This window comes from Felis catus, chromosome D4, assembly GCF_018350175.1.
Source record: "Felis catus isolate Fca126 chromosome D4, F.catus_Fca126_mat1.0, whole genome shotgun sequence".
NCBI classification, from domain to species: Eukaryota; Metazoa; Chordata; class Mammalia; order Carnivora; family Felidae; genus Felis; species Felis catus.
The window spans coordinates 91,899,053-91,916,336 of NC_058380.1; the positions used below are offsets into that span (position 1 = coordinate 91,899,053).

At 64.2% G+C, this 17,284-nt stretch overlaps 1 protein-coding gene and 2 long non-coding RNA genes across 5 annotated transcripts; 2 read left to right on the top strand and 1 right to left on the bottom strand.

The window, feature by feature from the left end:
- Positions 1–877: 877 nt before the first annotated feature.
- Positions 878–2,385, top strand: LOC123381707. The gene is made up of 3 exons (XR_006589045.1): positions 878–939; positions 1,388–1,637; positions 1,944–2,385. It is a non-coding gene; the product is annotated as an uncharacterized LOC123381707 (long non-coding RNA).
- A 1,363-nt stretch (positions 2,386–3,748) lies between these two features.
- Positions 3,749–8,266, bottom strand: LOC123381705 (epididymal-specific lipocalin-10-like). 2 transcript variants are annotated; one of them, XM_045043445.1, is made up of 5 exons: positions 7,776–8,265; positions 6,980–7,119; positions 6,224–6,664; positions 5,140–5,238; positions 3,749–4,766 (listed from the first exon to the last, which is right to left on the bottom strand). In XM_045043445.1, the coding sequence occupies exons 3-5, from the start codon at positions 6,621–6,623 to the stop codon at positions 4,738–4,740; spliced, it is 528 nt and encodes a 175-aa protein (XP_044899380.1). In that variant the 5' UTR covers positions 6,624–6,664; positions 6,980–7,119; positions 7,776–8,265; the 3' UTR covers positions 3,749–4,737. The 2 variants fall into 2 exon arrangements, with proteins under 2 accessions (XP_044899380.1, XP_044899379.1); XM_045043444.1 differs by having other exon boundaries at positions 3,749–5,238; positions 7,776–8,266.
- A 5,575-nt stretch (positions 8,267–13,841) lies between these two features.
- On the top strand, positions 13,842–15,354 carry LOC123381706. Of its 2 annotated transcripts, XR_006589044.1 has the most exons (3): positions 13,850–13,911; positions 14,358–14,607; positions 14,914–15,354. It is a non-coding gene; the product is annotated as an uncharacterized LOC123381706 (long non-coding RNA). The 2 variants fall into 2 exon arrangements; XR_006589043.1 differs by having other exon boundaries at positions 13,842–14,607.
- The last annotated feature ends 1,930 nt before the right edge of the window (positions 15,355–17,284 follow it).

A 17,284-nucleotide genomic window follows, 5' to 3' on the forward strand; every position in this document is an offset into this window, starting at 1 on the left:
TGTGACCTCTGGGCATCTCCAGAAAGGCGCGCGCACACACACACACACTCTGACTGTCCAATTGGGGATCAGAGAGGAGTCCACACTGGGAGAGGGTGGGTAACACGGGGGACAGAAGAGAAAGGCTGGAGGCAGTGGGGCCCGAGCCTAAATGCAATGGGGCCCCTGGAGTGCGTGTCCGGTGGGTACAGGGTCTGAACGAGTTCACCTCCACCTTCCCTGGGCCTGGGACCCAGGCAGGAGGGGTGGCCGTGCCTGGACCCGGAGCGGACCCAGGCCCGCGTGAGTGTGGTCCGTGCCAGGCCCACCCCTTCCTCGTCCTTCCACGATCACGTGTGCCCACGAGCCTCATGGGATAGCAGGCACGGGACGTGTCTACAGGTGGCTCCCTGATGGCACCCCTACAAGTAGATGCCAGAAGGACCCCACTGTGCAGACGGGTGACCGGGGGCCCCAGGAGGCACAATGCAGTGTCCCAGCACTGGTCAGGGGGAAAACCCAGGTCTGAACCCAGCTCTGTGGCCCCAAAGCCGTGGCACCGGCTGCACCAGGCCTCGAGGGGACGTGTCTGGGCTGTGTTGGTGTCACTGTAGGGTCAGGGCATGGGGTGGAGGGGAGCCCTTTGCAGCCTGGGAGGGGCTCTTGTAGGAGCAGGAAGCCGGGTAAGGGGACCCCAGGAAGTGACCTCACCTCCCTGGTCAGAGAGCCCAATTGAACTCAGAACCCGGGTCACCAGGCACCCACATTCTGGAGACAGCGCCCGACTGGGCTCATTCGTTGGGACACCTTTGCCTGACGAACATGTTCTGCTGTTGTGTGCCCGTGTCCCGCGGCTGCCGGCTCGGGGGAGCTCGCGGCCGCGACCCTTCCCGACCCTGGAGACAGTGGGTCAGGTCGTGCACAGGACGCCTCAGGTCTCTAGCTCGCAGGGACCCAAAGGTAACACAGGGAGACCCAGAGACAGCCGGTCCAGCCTGACACCACTCTGATCTGACTTGTGTGGCCCCAGGTCCCCTCCCCTGTGTGTGTGTGTGTGTTGTACGTGTGTGTGTCGGTGTGTGTCTGTGTGGAAGGAGGGGTCGTGTGTGGAGGGCCCACCTGAGCAGCTGCAGGCTGATCAAGGGGTCAGATACCTGGTCGTCAGGTCAGGCTCACACCCCGGTCAAGGCTGGATGGGAGGGACAGGGTCTGCTGGGTTGGCCCTCTTGTCCCCGATGTTCATCCGGAGCCCTGTAGGTGGATGTCACTGTGTCCCAGGCGCAGGGCTGTGCACATTCAGGTCTGTGTCCGATCTGGGAGCCGCAGGTGGAGAGGGAGGAAGGACACTGAGGATGACTGGGTGGGGCTGTGATGTCTCCGGGCCGTCCGCGGGTCACTGTCTTTACAGAAATCAACCGATGAAATCGGGAAACGTCTGGCCGAATCCCATTACACCTGCCGTAGAGAGTTGTGCGTGTGCCCCGTCGCCCAGGAGGGCCACCCTGGACCCAGGGAGAGAGTGGCCGCACAGAGTTCATGTGAAGCAGAGCCTGGAGATGGCCTGGGAAGGCCTCCTTCACCGCCCTGGCCCCTCCAGAGGGTGCTGGTTCACGGGTCCTGGGATCAGGACCCGGAGCCCCCGGAGCCAGAGCCCGAGGGTGAGAAGGCTGGGGTGGGAGACGTGTGTTCACGGGGCCCGGGCGGTGCTGGGCCACCCTGGGAGGAGCCCCCGGGGGCTGGTGTGGGGCCAGGAGCAGAGACTGAGAGCCCCGGGCTGTGGCCTGCAGGGGGGCAGAGGTCCTGGTGTGGGTTCCTGGCCGCGGCTTCTCGGGGAGGCTCTGGGGTGAGTTGTGTGTCTGCAAAGGCCCCTGGAGAGGCCGGCGCTGGGTGGGGTGGGGGACCGTCCCTCCTCTCACCCTGAGGCCTTGGAGCCACTGCAACCATCACTCTGTTTTCTTCTCAAGATGCCGGTGCAGGAGCAGAAGCCGGTGCGGCTCCAGAGCCCGAACCAAGGGCATCGGGGTCCTCGGCGTCTCTGCATTCAGGGGTGGAGTCTGGGGCGCCTCCTGCAGGGGCCGGAGAGCCAGCAGGTGACCTGGTACCTGTGCTGGGACAGCGGGCACCTGAGCAGAGTCAGCTGGTTCCTGCTTCTGCTCCCGACACTGTTCCTGCCATCGCCCTTGTTCCCCTATGGATTCCGGCCACAAATCCAGGGCTCAAAGGCCTTCGAGGGGTGTTTATTGTATTTCTAATTGTTGCTCCAGTCCCAGTCCCCGACGCCTCCACCAGAATGACTCTTCCTCTTCTCCCTTATCCTTTCGCTCCTCTACCTTTTAGGTGGTACATTATTTGTTCATGGTATGTTTAAAATCCACATTAATCTTCAATAAAAATTTATTTATTTTACGTTGTGCAATTCCTGAGCACGGGGTATGCTCACGACGCTGTGAACCATGGCACAGAATTTTGCTGCAGAATATCTCGGTCCCCAGGGTCACCGTGTACCCAGAGCCTTCCTTCCCCATTCGTCCCCCGCCAGCCCCACAGAAGTGGGGTCCACACCAGGTCCAGTCAGAGGGCATCACAGCTCGGGCCCTGGAAGGGGGCACGGGACACGTCCTTCTGTCCTACCAGCGCTGACCTTCCTTCACGTGGGACCTGCTGACCTCCTGGATCGTCTCCACCTCCTCCGCAAACAACGCTGAGTGTTCCCAGAAGGGGGACAGCAGGCAGGGGCCAAGGAGGGGCTTCCGGAATCCTGTGCCCTGGGGGACTCTGGGACAGCCTTCCAGGTGGCCCTTTATGTCCTCCAGGCACCAGGCCACGATTCCACCTCATGTCTCAGGGAATGCGCCAACCCATCTAGAAGGCCCGTTACGTCCCCATGTCACAGATGGGGGCACCGAGGCTAATAGCACAGCCTGGGTCACTAGGAAGACAAGCTGGGTCAGGAAGCCCATCTCCTTGACTTTGGATTGTCCTACCCGCAGGCGTGCATCTTGGCGTCCTGGGGCTCGGGGTCCCTCCTCCTGGGGGTTCTCACCACCCGCCGAGGGCCCCCTCGCACTGATCTCAGGGGAGCAGAGCTGACCAACCTCCCTGGGGCCCCACATGGGGCTGGGGAAGGGCCGACTCCGGGCTCTGGGGGCTCTCCCAGTACTGGGCCAGCCGGTCCCCTGCAGGACAAGGACTTCTTGCTGGGGATCGGCTGGGGCCTCTGCTTCCTCACGTTGTCACCTGGGCTGCCAGTCCCTAGACCAGAAACCTGCCCGTCTGAAGAGACCACCGCTGCCTCCCTTGGGTCTCACTTGCCCGAGTCCCTCCCCGGGACGACCCGCATCTCTGACGCCTGCTCCCGTGGGGGCCGCCTCCCCTTGGACTGGGACAGGTCTGGCCTCCATCCCGGGGAACGCACTGGCTTTGGCGCATTATTTGGCCCAGAGGCCTGTGAACCTTCTGGCCCTGGGTCGTGAGGGATGCTCTCCCCTCTGTGGTGTGACCATCCAGCCTTCTGCATCTCCCGGTTTCTGTTTGGGCCACGGGAGGACCAGCCGTGTCCCTGCTGGCGTCAGGCTGTGGTGTCACAGCACAAACAAGGGTCTCTGTCTCCGACATGTGCCCTCTTTTACTAACACAGCCTCTTGTATCCTCGTGACATCCCCTCTCCTCCCCGGTGGAAGGCCCGTGTGACCGGTTCTGAGGGAGAGAACATAACGATGGGTGTCGCTTCCAAGGTGCTTCATGAAAGCCTGTGGTTTCTCCGGGTTCCTTTTCTCCCGGGTCCATTCTCTGTCTCTGTGTCAGTCTGTGTGTCTGTGTGTGTGTCTCTCTCTGACGAAGCAAGAGCAGATAACATGAGCTGCCCCAGGAGGCCCAGGGCCAAGAACCTGCAGAGGCCCCGGGCTGAGACACAGACGTCCTGAGACCCCCGAGTCCCAGCCGAATCCTGCCAAGAGCACGTGCCCGGTCGCGGTCTTGGAGGCGGACCCTGCCCCAGTCGAGCCTCAGCTGAGGCTGCAGCCCTGGCCTCCTGGGTGACCGTGGGGCTGAGGCTCCCAGCCGAGCCGAGCCGGGAGACTGGCACAGAAAGTGTGAGGTGGTCAAGAGCTCTTCCTGCAGGCACCTCATTAGGGTAATGTCTTTGTGGAGACTCTGGAAGAATTATGGTGTGCATAGTCCTTGTGCAGCTGTACAGAAGGCATCTAGGACGCTCGAGGCCCTCTCTCTCAGAGGCTGACAGTCCCCAAATTCTAATAAGCTATTGCCTATTTTGCTCACTGCCCTCTCGCCAGCAGCGAGCACGTGCCTGGCGTGTCACGGGTGCTTCTACGTGTTTCCTGAAGGAGTGAGCTGCTTTCTGGGGAAGTGTGGGGTGTCGGGGAGCCCAGGGAGCAGTGCACAGACTCACTGCAGAGAAGACACGCGGCGAGGATTACACTGGACCGGTCCGAGGTCTATTTCCCAGCAGACAGGAGGTGACAGCCCCTCTCGGCCGTGGAACCTGGAGGGCACGAGCTGACGGGCCAGGACCGGACTCTCCCTGCCGGCCAGCACGTGCCCTCCTATCCCCAGCTCCTGAGGATCATCAAGGATCCCTCTTGGGCTAGAGCCACGGCCCTCGGACTTCACCCCATCAGCGGCCTGGGGTCACCAGACACCTCTCAGCAAGCCGCGGGATGAGAACTCCCGGAATCGCGAAGAACGCTCCTGGGGTCTCGGAGGACCACGAGCGGAGCCCCAAAGTAAAGGTGGTGGCCCTCAGGGCAGGATGGTGTGCGCACAGGAGGCTGTGGAGGGACAGGGGCACTGAGGGGGCACTGCCCGGTGGGGGCCGGTCTGCCCACGAGCGTTCCCTTTCTCTCCCCGGTTTCTCGTGTGCTGGTGTGGGACACTGCCCTGGTCCTCCAGCCACGGCCACAGAGGCCAGACCGGACGGGCTGCCCGGTGCCCCCTGGCCACGCCCGTCGGCAGGACGAGCCCGGTGCTGATGCAGGACGGGGCCGTGGAAGGGGAGCGCCTCCCACGGGGCTTGGAAGAGACCGCTGTCACCCCTCCTCTCTCTGCCCCCGGTGAGCCGACCCTAACAGGGCGGACGGGGCCAGGCATGGCGCGGACCTGGACGGTGGGGGGTGGGGGGGAGGGCTCTCGACCACGTGTTACCGTCTTTCGGAAGAACGGTCACACCGTCGGCGAGCTCCAAAGTCTCACATATGTCTACGAATCTTTTCATGCTCGGGAAGCTGGACGTGTTCCGTCTGCCTGCGGTCGGGAAGCACAGTCACGTCAGTTACCAGTTCTGGCCGCGTGGGCTGCACCCCGACCCCCACGGACACCTCCGGGCCCTCGCAGGACAGAGACGCGAGGGCGCTGCCACGGGAGGCGCAGCAGACGGGTGATGGGGAAATGTCCTTCTGTCCCTTCTGTGCCCCGAGGCGGGCGGGTGTCCCCAGCGAGGCCCTGGAGACCGGCTCGGGTAGCCCCGTCTGCTCACCCAACCCCTCTGGCTGCAGCCCTTCCCCCCCAGCGTGCGTGCCCTGCATGTCCCGCGGGCCCCGTGCCTGGAGGGGTCCTTCCCCGACCCCACTCCCTTCCGTACCGCCCCCGCCGGGCACAGAACCTCTCCCCATCTGCCTTCCCTTCACCACCTCCACCTGCCCTGCCCCCAACTCCCCCCATCCTGCCCTCAGCGCCAGGGCCTGAGCCTCCCGTGGATGGCCAGCCCCACTCCTGGCCTCTCCTCCTCCGGGCTCCCCCCTCCACTGGCCTCCCCCACTCACCCCTGCAGCAGCCACCTCAGAGACCTGCCCACGTGGTCTCCAGGCTCCGCCCACCCACCTGCCCCCTGCCACCTGCCGCCAGCCTGCCCTGCAAGGGCTGCGACCCACGGTGTGGACTGCCCGTGTCCTCCCGGACTCATACACCAAAGCCCCGGCGCGACGGTGAGAGGGGTCGGGGCCTCCGGGGGTGCGCAGGGTTAGCTGGGGTCCTCGCGACAGGATCGGTGCCCCGGTAAGAAGAGGAAGGGACCGGAGCCCCCTCCCCAGCACCTGACGCGGCGAGACGGCGGCCGCCTGCAGACCCCGGCCCTCCATCGGGTCCGCGCCCTGAGCTGTGAGGATCGGTGTCGGTCGCGGGCGCCCTGTCGCGGAGCCCGAGCTGCGGCAGAGGCCTCCCTCTGAGCCTGTGCCCCTGCGCCCCCCCCCTTACCTGCCCCCGCACACCCCCTCCCCCAGATGTCACTCACTTAAGAACAGTAGCATCTTGGCGGTCCGGCCGGCGCGGCCCAGGCGCAGGTAGACCACGCCGAAGCTGTAGTCCGTGGACAGCACGTGGAAACCCTCCACCCCCTTCACTGGGCGGGAGAGAAGCGAGGCAGGGCGTGCGGGAGGGGTGGAGAGCCCCCTGCTCCCCCCGGGGCCACGGCCCGCCTGACCGCCCCCGTGTGCCGGGCGCCCATCCCGCCTCTCCCCCCACGTTCCCCAGGACGGAGGGGCGTCTGGGGACGGCGCCGGCAGAGGCACCCTGTCCCGCGTCTGGGTGACGAAGCCGGGGGGGGGGCGGGGGCCACTGCCACCCCCGGCCTCCCTCTCCGGGCCCCGGGCTATCATACGCACGTGTGTTCCTGAACACCGCCTTCTTCCCATCTTTCCGAAGAATTAACGTGTATGACTGACACCCCTGTGACCTAGGGGGACAAGGCGGGACCCCCATTTCTGGAATTTTCCAATTTGGACCAGGACCGGTCCCACAGCTTAAGGGAAACACTTCGAACACCCAGTGCCTGCTGAGTGACCCCGTGTAGCGTGGGGGCTTCTCCCAAAATCAGGCTTTTGAATTTTAGGGGCAGGAAGTGACGGGTTTCAGGGCTGTGGGGACCGTCACTGTAGGCTTTCCCGGTGATCCGGCTCCGGCACCCCCACCCGGGCGGGAAGATGCCCCAGGCTGCCGTGGCCAGGGCTCTGGGGAGGCTGTGCTGGGCCCCCCGTCCTGCTCCACTCACCGGCTAAAGGCCAGGACCACCTTCAGCTGGGCCACTTTGTGAACCTTCACCGTGGATGCCCCCAGCTTCCTCCTGTGTCTGCCAGGCAAGAACCCCTGGCCATCGGAGGCAACAGCCAGAATGTACCAGAACCCTGAAAACTGTGCAGAAGTGCTGAGGAAGGCGCTCTTTCCCAGGCTCCCAGCCAGGCTCCCGGAACCCACCGGACAAGGGATGCCTCCCAGACACCCAGCCCGCGTCCAGCACCCACAGATCTGCACGGCCCCTGGTTAGGGGCCCTGGTGGGCAGACGCCAGACTGTCCGGGGGTGCGGGGGCTGGGCACTGGGAGCCGTGTGCTGTAACTTCCTTCCCGTGCAGGGCCTCCGGGGGGGCCCATCCCTCTGATTTCCTGCCACAAACCCACCGTCCCAGACACCGCCACGGCCCGCTCAGCTGTGCCCACGGCCACCCCCGCTGGAGGGTTCCACCTGCCAGCGATCTCCTCGTTCCAGAACACGTCCTGCTGATTCCACCTCTGCCCACCTAGCATCTCTGGGTGCACCTGCCTGGGGCCCTGCGCCCTACCCAGCCCCCATGGCCGGCAGCTGCTCTGGGAGAGGCCGGGGGGGCAGTCCCCCTGGGCTGGCAGGGGCCTGTGCCGGAGACTCCTGCCAGCCTCAGGGCACTGCCCAGGGCCCCGCGAAGGCCCTTGGAAGGTTTTTAGGGAGCGATCTTCCAGCTGCCCACACTCGGACGATCCCTGGCCCCCACGGCCTGGGTGCCTGGCTCGGGGGACAGCAGGCCTACGGCTTTACCTTGTTCCAGTTGAGGCTGTGGGCCTCCCTGGGCAGCTGTTCCTGTGGCTGGGACCCCATGGCCAGCACAAGCGCCAGGACCAGCGTGGGCACCAGCCTCCCCGGTCCCATCTTCAGCCTCCTTCTTCGGCCACCAGGGCACTGAGTTTAAATCTCCCCACCCACCGACCCTGCCGTGGCCGTCCAACCAACCCGGAGCCTTGAGCCGGCCTGGGGTGGGCCGATGGGGAGGCCGGGGGGCTGCGGGCCTTCTCCTGCCCCGGGCACAGAGGGCCGGCCCAGGTGCTCAGCCTGGTCGGTGCCGCCTGCCTGGGAGGCGTCAGACAAAACCATCGTGTTCCCGAGGTCACTCCCCCCAGACCTCAGGTCACCACGTGTCCCCTGGAGCCGTCCCTCCTCACAGTGGGAGCCCTGGGCCTCTCACACTAGCTCCCCACCCCCGGAAGAGAGACAACAGCCAGCTAGTGTCACTATGAGTCACTTCACAAGGTTATCTGCGTGTGAGAAGGAGGACCTGACCGCAGGGTCGCCCTGAGCAGGTGCTGACGGGGGGGTCTGCCCTGAGCAGGTGCTGAAGGGGGGTCTGCCCTGAGCAGGTGCTGACGGGGGGTTTGTCCTGAGCAGGTGCTGAAGGGGGGTCTGCCCTGAGCAGGTGCTGACGGGGGGTCTGTCCTGAGCAGGTGCTGACGGGGGGTCTGTCCTGAGCAGGTGCTGACAGAGGGGGCAGCCGGTGTGTGTGCATAGGCACATGGGGTGCGTGTGCGTGTGCGTGCAGCTCTCCTGTATGTGCCCGCCTGCCGCCTTCCTGGCGTGCACCCCACCTCGCCGTGAGGGATGGGCAGCCCCCACCCCAGCTTCTGCCAGGACCTCCGGCAGGGTCCTAAGCAACTGAGCCTCCCAGGCACCTCCGACGTAGGTGAACTAGAAGACGTTATACTAAGTGGCAGAAACCAGGCAGAAAATACCACACGCTGTAGGATCTCACCCGTGTGAAAAACTCATAATGATAAGTAAAGAAATAGTGACGGGAGGCACGTCGCTGGTTGCCGGGGAGCACGGGGGTCGGCAAGAGCCAGCGCCTGACCCCTCGGCGGGGACTGGTTTTCTGCTTGGGGTGATGCGGATGTTCTGGAACTAGATGGTGGTGATGGCACCCGGCAGAGGAAGCGTAGTTAAGGTCAGGGACTTGTACCATGTTAAATGTTTAAAAGGAGAAAGTCGAGGGGCACCTGGGTGGCTCAGTCGGTGAAATGTCCGACCTCGGCTCAGATCACGATCTCACGGTTCGTGAGTTCGAGCCCCGGGTCGGCCTCTGTGCTGACAGCGTGGAGCCTGGAGCCTGTTTCAGATTCTGTGTCTCCCTCCCTCTCTGCCCCTCCCCCGCTCGCACTCTGTGTCTCTCCCGGTCTCAAAAACAGACGTTCAAAAAATTAAAGCGAGAGAGTCGATTTTATATTACATTTGAGACATAAATACACGTACTCGTGAAAAGAAGCAAACCAAGAAAAGAGAAAGAATGCCTTCCCGGGTGAGGACGGGAAGACTCCGGTCTGGAGCTGGCACCGGCCGTGTCTCGTAAGCGGTGCCGAGGCAGGCGGGAGCCGGGTCTGGCTCCGGAGCTGGTGCTGCCGGGGGTCTCGCCGTGTCGAGGGCGCCGGCTCCGCGTCAGGAGGGGATGCGAGAGCGAATGCGGGGCCGGCTCTAGTCTGGGCCTTGCGCCGGCTGTCTCCGCGAACGTGTCGGAGCGGGTCACGGCCCTGGAGCCGGGAGCCCAGCCGACACCGGGGCGGGTGACAGAGCGTCTCTGTCTCTGGAGTCTCCGGGCATGGGGGCGCTCGGGCCTCTGGGAGCTTCTGTGTTGGACCTAGAGCTGCTCTGGGGGCTGGAGTTGGCCCTGGAACTGGCCGGGCTCCAGCTTGGAACTGGGCCCGAGCTGGTTCCGGACCCGGCCCTGGCTCCAGACCTGGGGCTGGAACGACGGCTGGAGCGCTCCCGGGGCCTGGCCATACACCTGCCTCTGTTTCTGGCATTGGCGCTCGAACTGATGCTGGTGCCTTCTGCCTCCAGCTTTGGCGTCAGAGCTGACGCGGGAACTTCGTCTCGCTCTGGAGCTGGCACCGGAGACCCCCGTCCTCGGACGTCGGGGCCGGGACCGGTGCCGGCACAGGTGGCGAGGTTGGAGCTCCTGCTGGAGCCCGTGCTGTGGCCGGCCCGTCCTCTGAGCCTGGCTCTGAGGAGTCGTTGCGGAGCTGGTTCTGGCTCTAGGGCAGTCCTGCCTCAGTTTCCTTCTGTGTCCAGGGTGGGGCTAAGGCGTCCCTCCTCCCGGAGTCGGGCATGCTGCCAGGAAGAACCGACCGGGCTCGGTCACGAGGAGCCCTTACAAAAGAGGACCGGACGGAGGGAGGAGGGCACCGACAGGCCTCCCCGCCGGGGGGCGCCCCAGGCTGCTCTGGTGCAGGTGGCCATTGTCCACATCGGGGGTGACGCGGGTGACCCCTTGTTGTCTCCGGGCTGGAAGCAGAGCTGCAACGCGGACCTGTGGCTGCAGACCCCCGACACAGAGCGTTTGTGGGTGCGTGTGGCAGGCAGGGCCTTAGTGGCAGCTGAAGACGAGGGGCTGCTTGAGGCTGACGGTGCCAGAAACCACCGGGGACGGAGGCGGGCGCTCGGCGCGGCGGGGCGGGCGCGTCCGGCAGATGACCGGACCCTGCAGTGCACCCCAGGCTGGGCTCCAGCTCCTGGGCCCCGGCGCCCTCGTGGGTGTGGGCTGGGGAACACGGCACCGGGAGGGGCTGTCGGGTGGAAGGGCGGGAGTCACCTTCTCCCCCAAGCTGTCCAAGGCAGACACCGTCCCGGGGCAGGACCTGGCCCGGGCGTGTGTTCTCTCCAAACCCCCATGTTCGGTGGGCGCTGCCCTGTCTCTGAAAGCCCCTCAGCCTCCAGAGCCCCCTGGGAGTGAGGGGCTGTCTCCAGCCCTGGCCCAGGATCCCGCCCGGGAATGACCCTGTCTTTGGGAGGACGGGTCTCCATCAGGACCAGGGAGGGGACCGGCCCTACCCCCTCCCCACGGCCAGTAGGCTCAGGACCCTGCGAGAGCTCTCTGTTCGAGGAGTCCTTGAGAGCACGTGTGTCCCCTCAGCCTGGCAAGTGAAAGATCCAAGCCACAAAGCTCAGGTTCTAGTAGAAGCAGAATTTCCACCTAACAATCAAGTGTAGAGTCTCTGTCTACAGCCAGTCTACACCCGCTGACCCCCAACCCCCGCCAGGGAAATAGTCACGGGGAAGAGCTGTCTGGGCTGGGGGAGGGCTCCTCCCATTTCTCCTGGCCTGGGGGGACCCCAGAGAACGTCTCCATTGTTCTCTTTCCCCCCAAGGGAGGAGCTGGCCCCGAGCACCCCTGCACCGTGGGTGTCCCCGCCCCCGGGTCCCCACTGCTGAGAAAGAGGCCACAGTGACCTGTGTCAGGAGTCTGGTCGGCCACCGCACCTGGGGCCATGCCAGGCCCTAGTGGCCAGATGGAAAGGCTGGATGGCTTTGGGGGCGGGGCCTCACTGGCGTCCCCTCCCCCCTTCCCCTCTGTGGTCTGCGATCCGGGTCCTGTACGGGTGCTCCATCCGTCACCGGTACCCGCCTTGTTCCTGCCATGGGAGTGATCGCTCTGCATCACCCATTTCACGGAGCAGGAGAGTGAGGCCCAGAGAAGGGAGGCAGGTGTTTCTGGGCACAGGGCTGGTCAGCAGAGAGCTGGAAAACCACCTCCGGAGCCCCCGCCAGCCCGGCAGGGACCACCCGAGCCGAGGGCGAGCCTTCCCCTTGTGCCTGGCCACTCATTCTTCCCAGACCTTGACGGTGGCCTGTGCCTCTTGGCTATGGGTATTGCTGGCCGAACAGGAGGGAGTCCAGCCGGTAGGACAGGTCTAGCTACAGGGCACAGGGACACCTGTGAGCTACCAGGAGCCACATTGTGGTCTCTGTCCCCGAGCCTGCCCGGCAGCTGGGGCCCAGATGCCCTAGGGGTCGGCACACACCTGGGTCTGGGCTGAGCAGGAGGCCATGACCTCAACGGGACTCCACTCGGCCCTCTCCTGGCTCCTGCCCGGTCTCACCACCTGTCCTCCCTGAGGGGCTCCAGGGCCCAGATCCAGGCCCCTGATGGCTGCTCAGGCTCCAGCCGGGAAAGATGTACAGCCTGTGGAGCAGCTGGACCTCTTGGGGCTGGAGGGAGGGCCGGCCACCCACGGGGCCCGGGCTGGGAAGGATGCGGGCCTCGTGGGATGAAGAGGGGGCTGGGACCCGGTCCCGGGGTCACGGCTCATGTATACAAAGGGCTGAAATCACTGAGCGCCTGGGGGATGACCAGTTACAGTGGCCCCTGACACTTGGTCATCCTGGAGGTGGCCCCCGGCCTCCCCGGGCAGCTTGCCACCCTCTGACTGCTCACAGGGCTGCAGCCAGGCACAAGGCTGGACCTCTGTCCAAGGTCCTGCCAGGAAGACAAGGCGGAAGGAGGAAAGGAGAAGGGCAAGGGGCGGACCGACTTCTCCCTGCCCTGAGTCGGCCTCCACTGCTGCCTCCAGGAGCCCTGGCCAAGTCATGCCACAGGGTCCAAGCACCTGGACCCTGGGGTGGAGTCTGCGATCCAGGCCAGCTGGGTGGGATGGGTGTAGTCACTGGCCGTCGTGTCCCCAGATGTCCAACCCACCTGGCCTCGCACCCTGAGGCCTGCCTGGATGCTTTTGGGGCTGAGGAGAGGTTCGGTTCCCAGAGCAGTTGGCGGAGGTGGGAACATGGGGGACCAGCCAGGCGGGGAGCGATCAGATTCATGCACGTCAGCGTCACCTCTGGATCATCCACAGGTGCTGGGTGCAGGTCCCTGGGCACACGTGGCCACCCCACGACCCAGCCGGCCCCGGGGAGGGAGACTTGTGTACCCAGGGCACCTCCCCTCCACCTACCCCTGGGGCGAGCCTGGGCCGTGGCCACACTGATGCACGTCGCCATCTGACCCTCAGGGACAGTGGGGATCTTGAGGTTAGGAAAGGCAAGGACTGGCCCAGGACAAATGAGGTGTGCAGAGTCCAGGGAGCAGGGCTGATCTCCAGTCCTAGGCCAGCCTCTAGCCTCCCATGGGGTTCTCCCTGGGAACGAGAGCCCCTGAGAGGCTCGGGCTTCCCTATCCACCCCATCCGTGTGAGGCTGTGACCTCTGGGCATCTCCAGAAAGGCGCGCGCACACGCACACACACTCTGACTGTCCAATTGGGGATCAGAGAGGAGTCCACACTGGGAGAGGGTGGGTAACACGGGGGACAGAAGAGAAAGGCTGGAGGCAGTGGGGCCCGAGCCTAAATGCAATGGGGCCCCTGGAGTGCGTGTCCGGTGGGTACAGGGTCTGAACGAGTTCACCTCCACCTTCCCTGGGCCTGGGACCCAGGCAGGAGGGGTGGCCGTGCCTGGACCTGGAGCGGACCCAGGCCCGCGTGAGTGTGTTCCGTGCCAGGCCCACCCCTTCCTCGTCCTTCCACGATCACGTGTGCCCACGAGCCTCATGGGATAGCAGGCACGGGACGTGTCTACAGGTGGCTCCCTGATGGCACCCCTACAAGTAGATGCCAGAAGGACCCCACTGTGCAGACGGGTGACCGGGGGCCCCAGGAGGCACAATGCAGTGTCCCAGCACTGGTCAGGGGGAAAACCCAGGTCTGAACCCAGCTCTGTGGCCCCAAAGCCGTGGCACCGGCTGCACCAGGCCTCGAGGGGACGTGTCTGGGCTGTGTTGGTGTCACTGTAGGGTCAGGGCATGGGGTGGAGGGGAGCCCTTTGCAGCCTGGGAGGGGCTCTTGTAGGAGCAGGAAGCCGGGTAAGGGGACCCCAGGAAGTGACCTCACCTCCCTGGTCACAGAGCCCAATTGAACTCAGAACCCGGGTCACCAGGCACCCACATTCTGGAGACAGCGCCCGACTGGGCTCATTCGTTGGGACACCTTTGCCTGACGAACATGTTCTGCTGTTGTGTGCCCGTGTCCCGCGGCTGCCGGCTCGGGGGAGCTCGCGGCCGCGACCCTTCCCGACCCTGGAGACAGTGGGTCAGGTCGTGCACAGGACGCCTCAGGTCTCTAGCTCGCAGGGACCCAAAGGTAACACAGGGAGACCCAGAGACAGCCGGTCCAGCCTGACACCACTCTGATCTGACTTGTGTGGCCCCAGGTCCCCTCCCTTGTGTGTGTGTGTGTTGTACGTGTGTGTGTCGGTGTGTGTCTGGGTGGAAGAAGGGGTCGTATGTGGAGGGCCCACCTGAGCAGCTGCAGGCTGATCAAGGGGTCAGATACCTGGTCGTCAGGTCAGGCCCACACCCCGGTCAAGGCTGGATGGGAGGGACAGGGTCTGCTGGGTTGGCCCTCTTGTCCCCGATGTTCATCCGGAGCCCTGTAGGTGGATGTCACTGTGTCCCAGGCGCAGGGCTGTGCACATTCAGGTCTGTGTCCGATCTGGGAGCCGCAGGTGGAGAGGGAGGAAGGACACTGAGGATGACTGGGTGGGGCTGTGATGTCTCCGGGCCGTCCGCGGGTCACTGTCTTTACAGAAATCAACCGATGAAATCGGGAAACGTCTGGCCGAATCCCATTACACCTGCCGTAGAGAGTTGTGCGTGTGCCCCGTCGCCCAGGAGGGCCACCCTGTACCCAGGGAGAGAGTGGCCGCACAGAGTTCATGTGAAGCAGAGCCTGGAGATGGCCTGGGAAGGCCTCCTTCACCGCCCTGGCCCCTCCAGAGGGTGCTGGTTCACGGGTCCTGGGATCAGGACCCGGAGCCCCCGGAGCCAGAGCCCGAGGGTGAGAAGGCTGGGGTGGGAGACGTGTGTTCACGGGGCCCGGGCGGTGCTGGGCCACCCTGGGAGGAGCCCCCGGGGGCTGGTGTGGGGCCAGGAGCAGAGACTGAGAGCCCCGGGCTGTGGCCTGCAGGGGGGCAGAGGTCCTGGTGTGGGTTCCTGGCCGCGGCTTCTCGGGGAGGCTCTGGGGTGAGTTGTGTGTCTGCAAAGGCCCCTGGAGAGGCCGGCGCTGGGTGGGGTGGGGGACCGTCCCTCCTCTCACCCTGAGGCCTTGGAGCCACTGCAACCATCACTCTGTTTTCTTCTCAAGATGCCGGTGCAGGAGCAGAAGCCGGTGCGGCTCCAGAGCCCGAACCAAGGGCATCGGGGTCCTCGGCGTCTCTGCATTCAGGGGTGGAGTCTGGGGCGCCTCCTGCAGGGGCCGGAGAGCCAGCAGGTGACCTGGTACCTGTGCTGGGACAGCGGGCACCTGAGCAGAGTCAGCTGGTTCCTGCTTCTGCTCCCGACACTGTTCCTGCCATCGCCCTTGTTCCCCTATGGATTCCGGCCACAAATCCAGGGCTCAAAGGCCTTCGAGGGGTGTTTATTGTATTTCTAATTGTTGCTCCAGTCCCAGTCCCCGACGCCTCCACCAGAATGACTCTTCCTCTTCTCCCTTATCCTTTCGCTCCTCTACCTTTTAGGTGGTACATTATTTGTTCATGGTATGTTTAAAATCCACATTAATCTTCAATAAAAATTTTGTTTATTTTACGTTGTGCAATTCCTGAGCACGGGGTACGCTCACGACGCTGTGAACCTCGCCACAGAATTTTGTTGCAGAATATCTCCGTCTTCAAGGGTCACCGTGTACCCGGAGCCCTCATTCCCCATTCGTCCCCCGCCAGCCCCTGGGAACCCCCAGTCTGCTTTCTCTCCATGCTCTGTTACCTCCTCTGGAGGTTTCCTTCAAGTGGAATCTCACAAGAGATACCTTTGGGTCCGCACCGACTTTTCAGACGGGACAGATTCATTTTTGTACTTTGTGGCCGTTTGAAATAGACTTTTTCTCCTTTGATATTGAAATCACAATGGATTAAAGATTAGGTAGGAAAAAGAGGCCCCTTCGGTGACAATGGTCTCGGGGTGGAGACCCCTGTTTGTGTCGTGACACCACAGCCTAACACCAGAGAGGACACGGCTGGTCCTCCGGTGGCCCAAATAGAAACCAGGAGATGCAGAAGGCCGGACGGTCACACCACAGAAGGGAGAGCATCCCTCACGACCCAGGGCCAGAAGGTTCACAGGCCTCTGGGCCAAATAATGCAGCAAAGGCAGTGCGTTCCCCGGGATGGAGGCCAGACCCGTCCCAGTCCAAGGGGAGGCGACCCCCACGGGAGCAGGTGTCAGAGATGCGGGTCATCCCGGGGTGGGACTCGGGTAAGTGAGACCCGAGGGAGGCAGCGGTGGTCGCCTTCAGAGGGGCAGGTTTCTGGTCTGGGGACCGGCAGCCCAGGTGACAACGTGAGGAAGCAGAGGCCCCAGCTGATCCCCAGCGAGATGTCCTCGTCCTGCAGCGAGATGTCCAGTACTGGCTGGCCCAGTACTGGAGAGCCCCCAGAGCCCCGGTCGGCCCTTCCTCAGCCCCCATGCTGGGCCCCAAGCAGGTTGGTCAGCTCTGCTCCCCTGAGTTCAGGGAGGGCCCTCGGCGGTTGGTGGGGTCCCCCAGGAGGAAGGACCCCAAGCCCCAGGACGCCAAGATGCAGGCCTGTGGGTAGGACAATCCAAAGTCAAGGAGATGGGCTTCCTGACCCAGTTCATCTTACTAGTGACCCAGGCTGTGCTATGAGCCTCGGTGTCCCCATCTGTGACATGGGGATGTAACGGGCCTTCAGATGGGTTGTCGCATTCCCTGAGAGATGAGGTGGAATCGTGGCCTGGTGCCTGGAGGACACAAAGGGCCACCTGGAAGGCTGTCCCAGAGTCCCCCAGGGCACAGGATTCCGGAAGCCCCTCCTTGGCCCCTGCCCGCTGTCCCCCTTCTGGGAACACTCAGCGTTGTTTGCGGAGGAGGTGGAGACGATCCAGGAGGTCAGCAGGTCCCACGTGAAGGAAGGTCAGTGCTGGAGGGACAGAAGGACGTGTCCCGTGCCCCCTTCCAGGGCCCGAGCTGTGACGCCCTCTGACCTGACCTGGTGTGGACCCCGCTTCTGTGGTTTCACTCCCTCCCTCCTTCCCTCCCTCCTTGCCTAATTCAGCTGGGGATCTCAGGTGCCTGCCATGTGCCGAGCACTGTGACCTCTTCAGTGAGCACGACCCTACGGGGTCCCCCACGTGGCATCTTCCTTTGCAGGGTCTGAATGTTCCTGGCCATGTCCCCTCTGGTGAGTCTGGGAGGGAGGCCTCTGCCCACATTCCCGACAAGGAAGCACGAGTCCAGAAGGTCCAGACGACCTGCCCCAAGTGCCAGTGTGTGGAGCCTGGACAGAGGGTGGTCCCTGGCAGGGGAGGACCTGGGCCCACGCAGCCTGGAAGAGGAGAGGGAGCACCGTGGCGGCCTGGCGCTGAAGTCTGCTGGGAGACGGTGTCCTACCCGGACCGGCCCTGTCCCCAGGGCATTCGGGGTACCTGCGCTCCCAGGTGGCAGGCTGCCTCCAGCTGGCAGGAGAGGAGGTGCCTCTGGGGCAGGACACAGCCCTCAG

What these genes read in the sequence shown, in the direction of transcription:
- LOC123381705 (XM_045043444.1), bottom strand. Translation starts at nt 7,886, where the DNA reads ATGGGACCGGGGAGGCTGGTGCCCACGCTGGTCCTGGCGCTTGTGCTG. An exon ending in ACAGCCTCAACTGGAACAAG is followed by an intron (nt 7,120 to 7,775) that starts GTAAAGCCGTAG and finishes ACTTCTGCACAG; the next exon opens with TTTTCAGGGTTCTGGTACAT. An exon ending in GTGGTCCTGGCCTTTAGCCG is followed by an intron (nt 6,665 to 6,979) that starts GTGAGTGGAGCA and finishes TTGTCCCCCTAG; the next exon opens with GTCACAGGGGTGTCAGTCAT.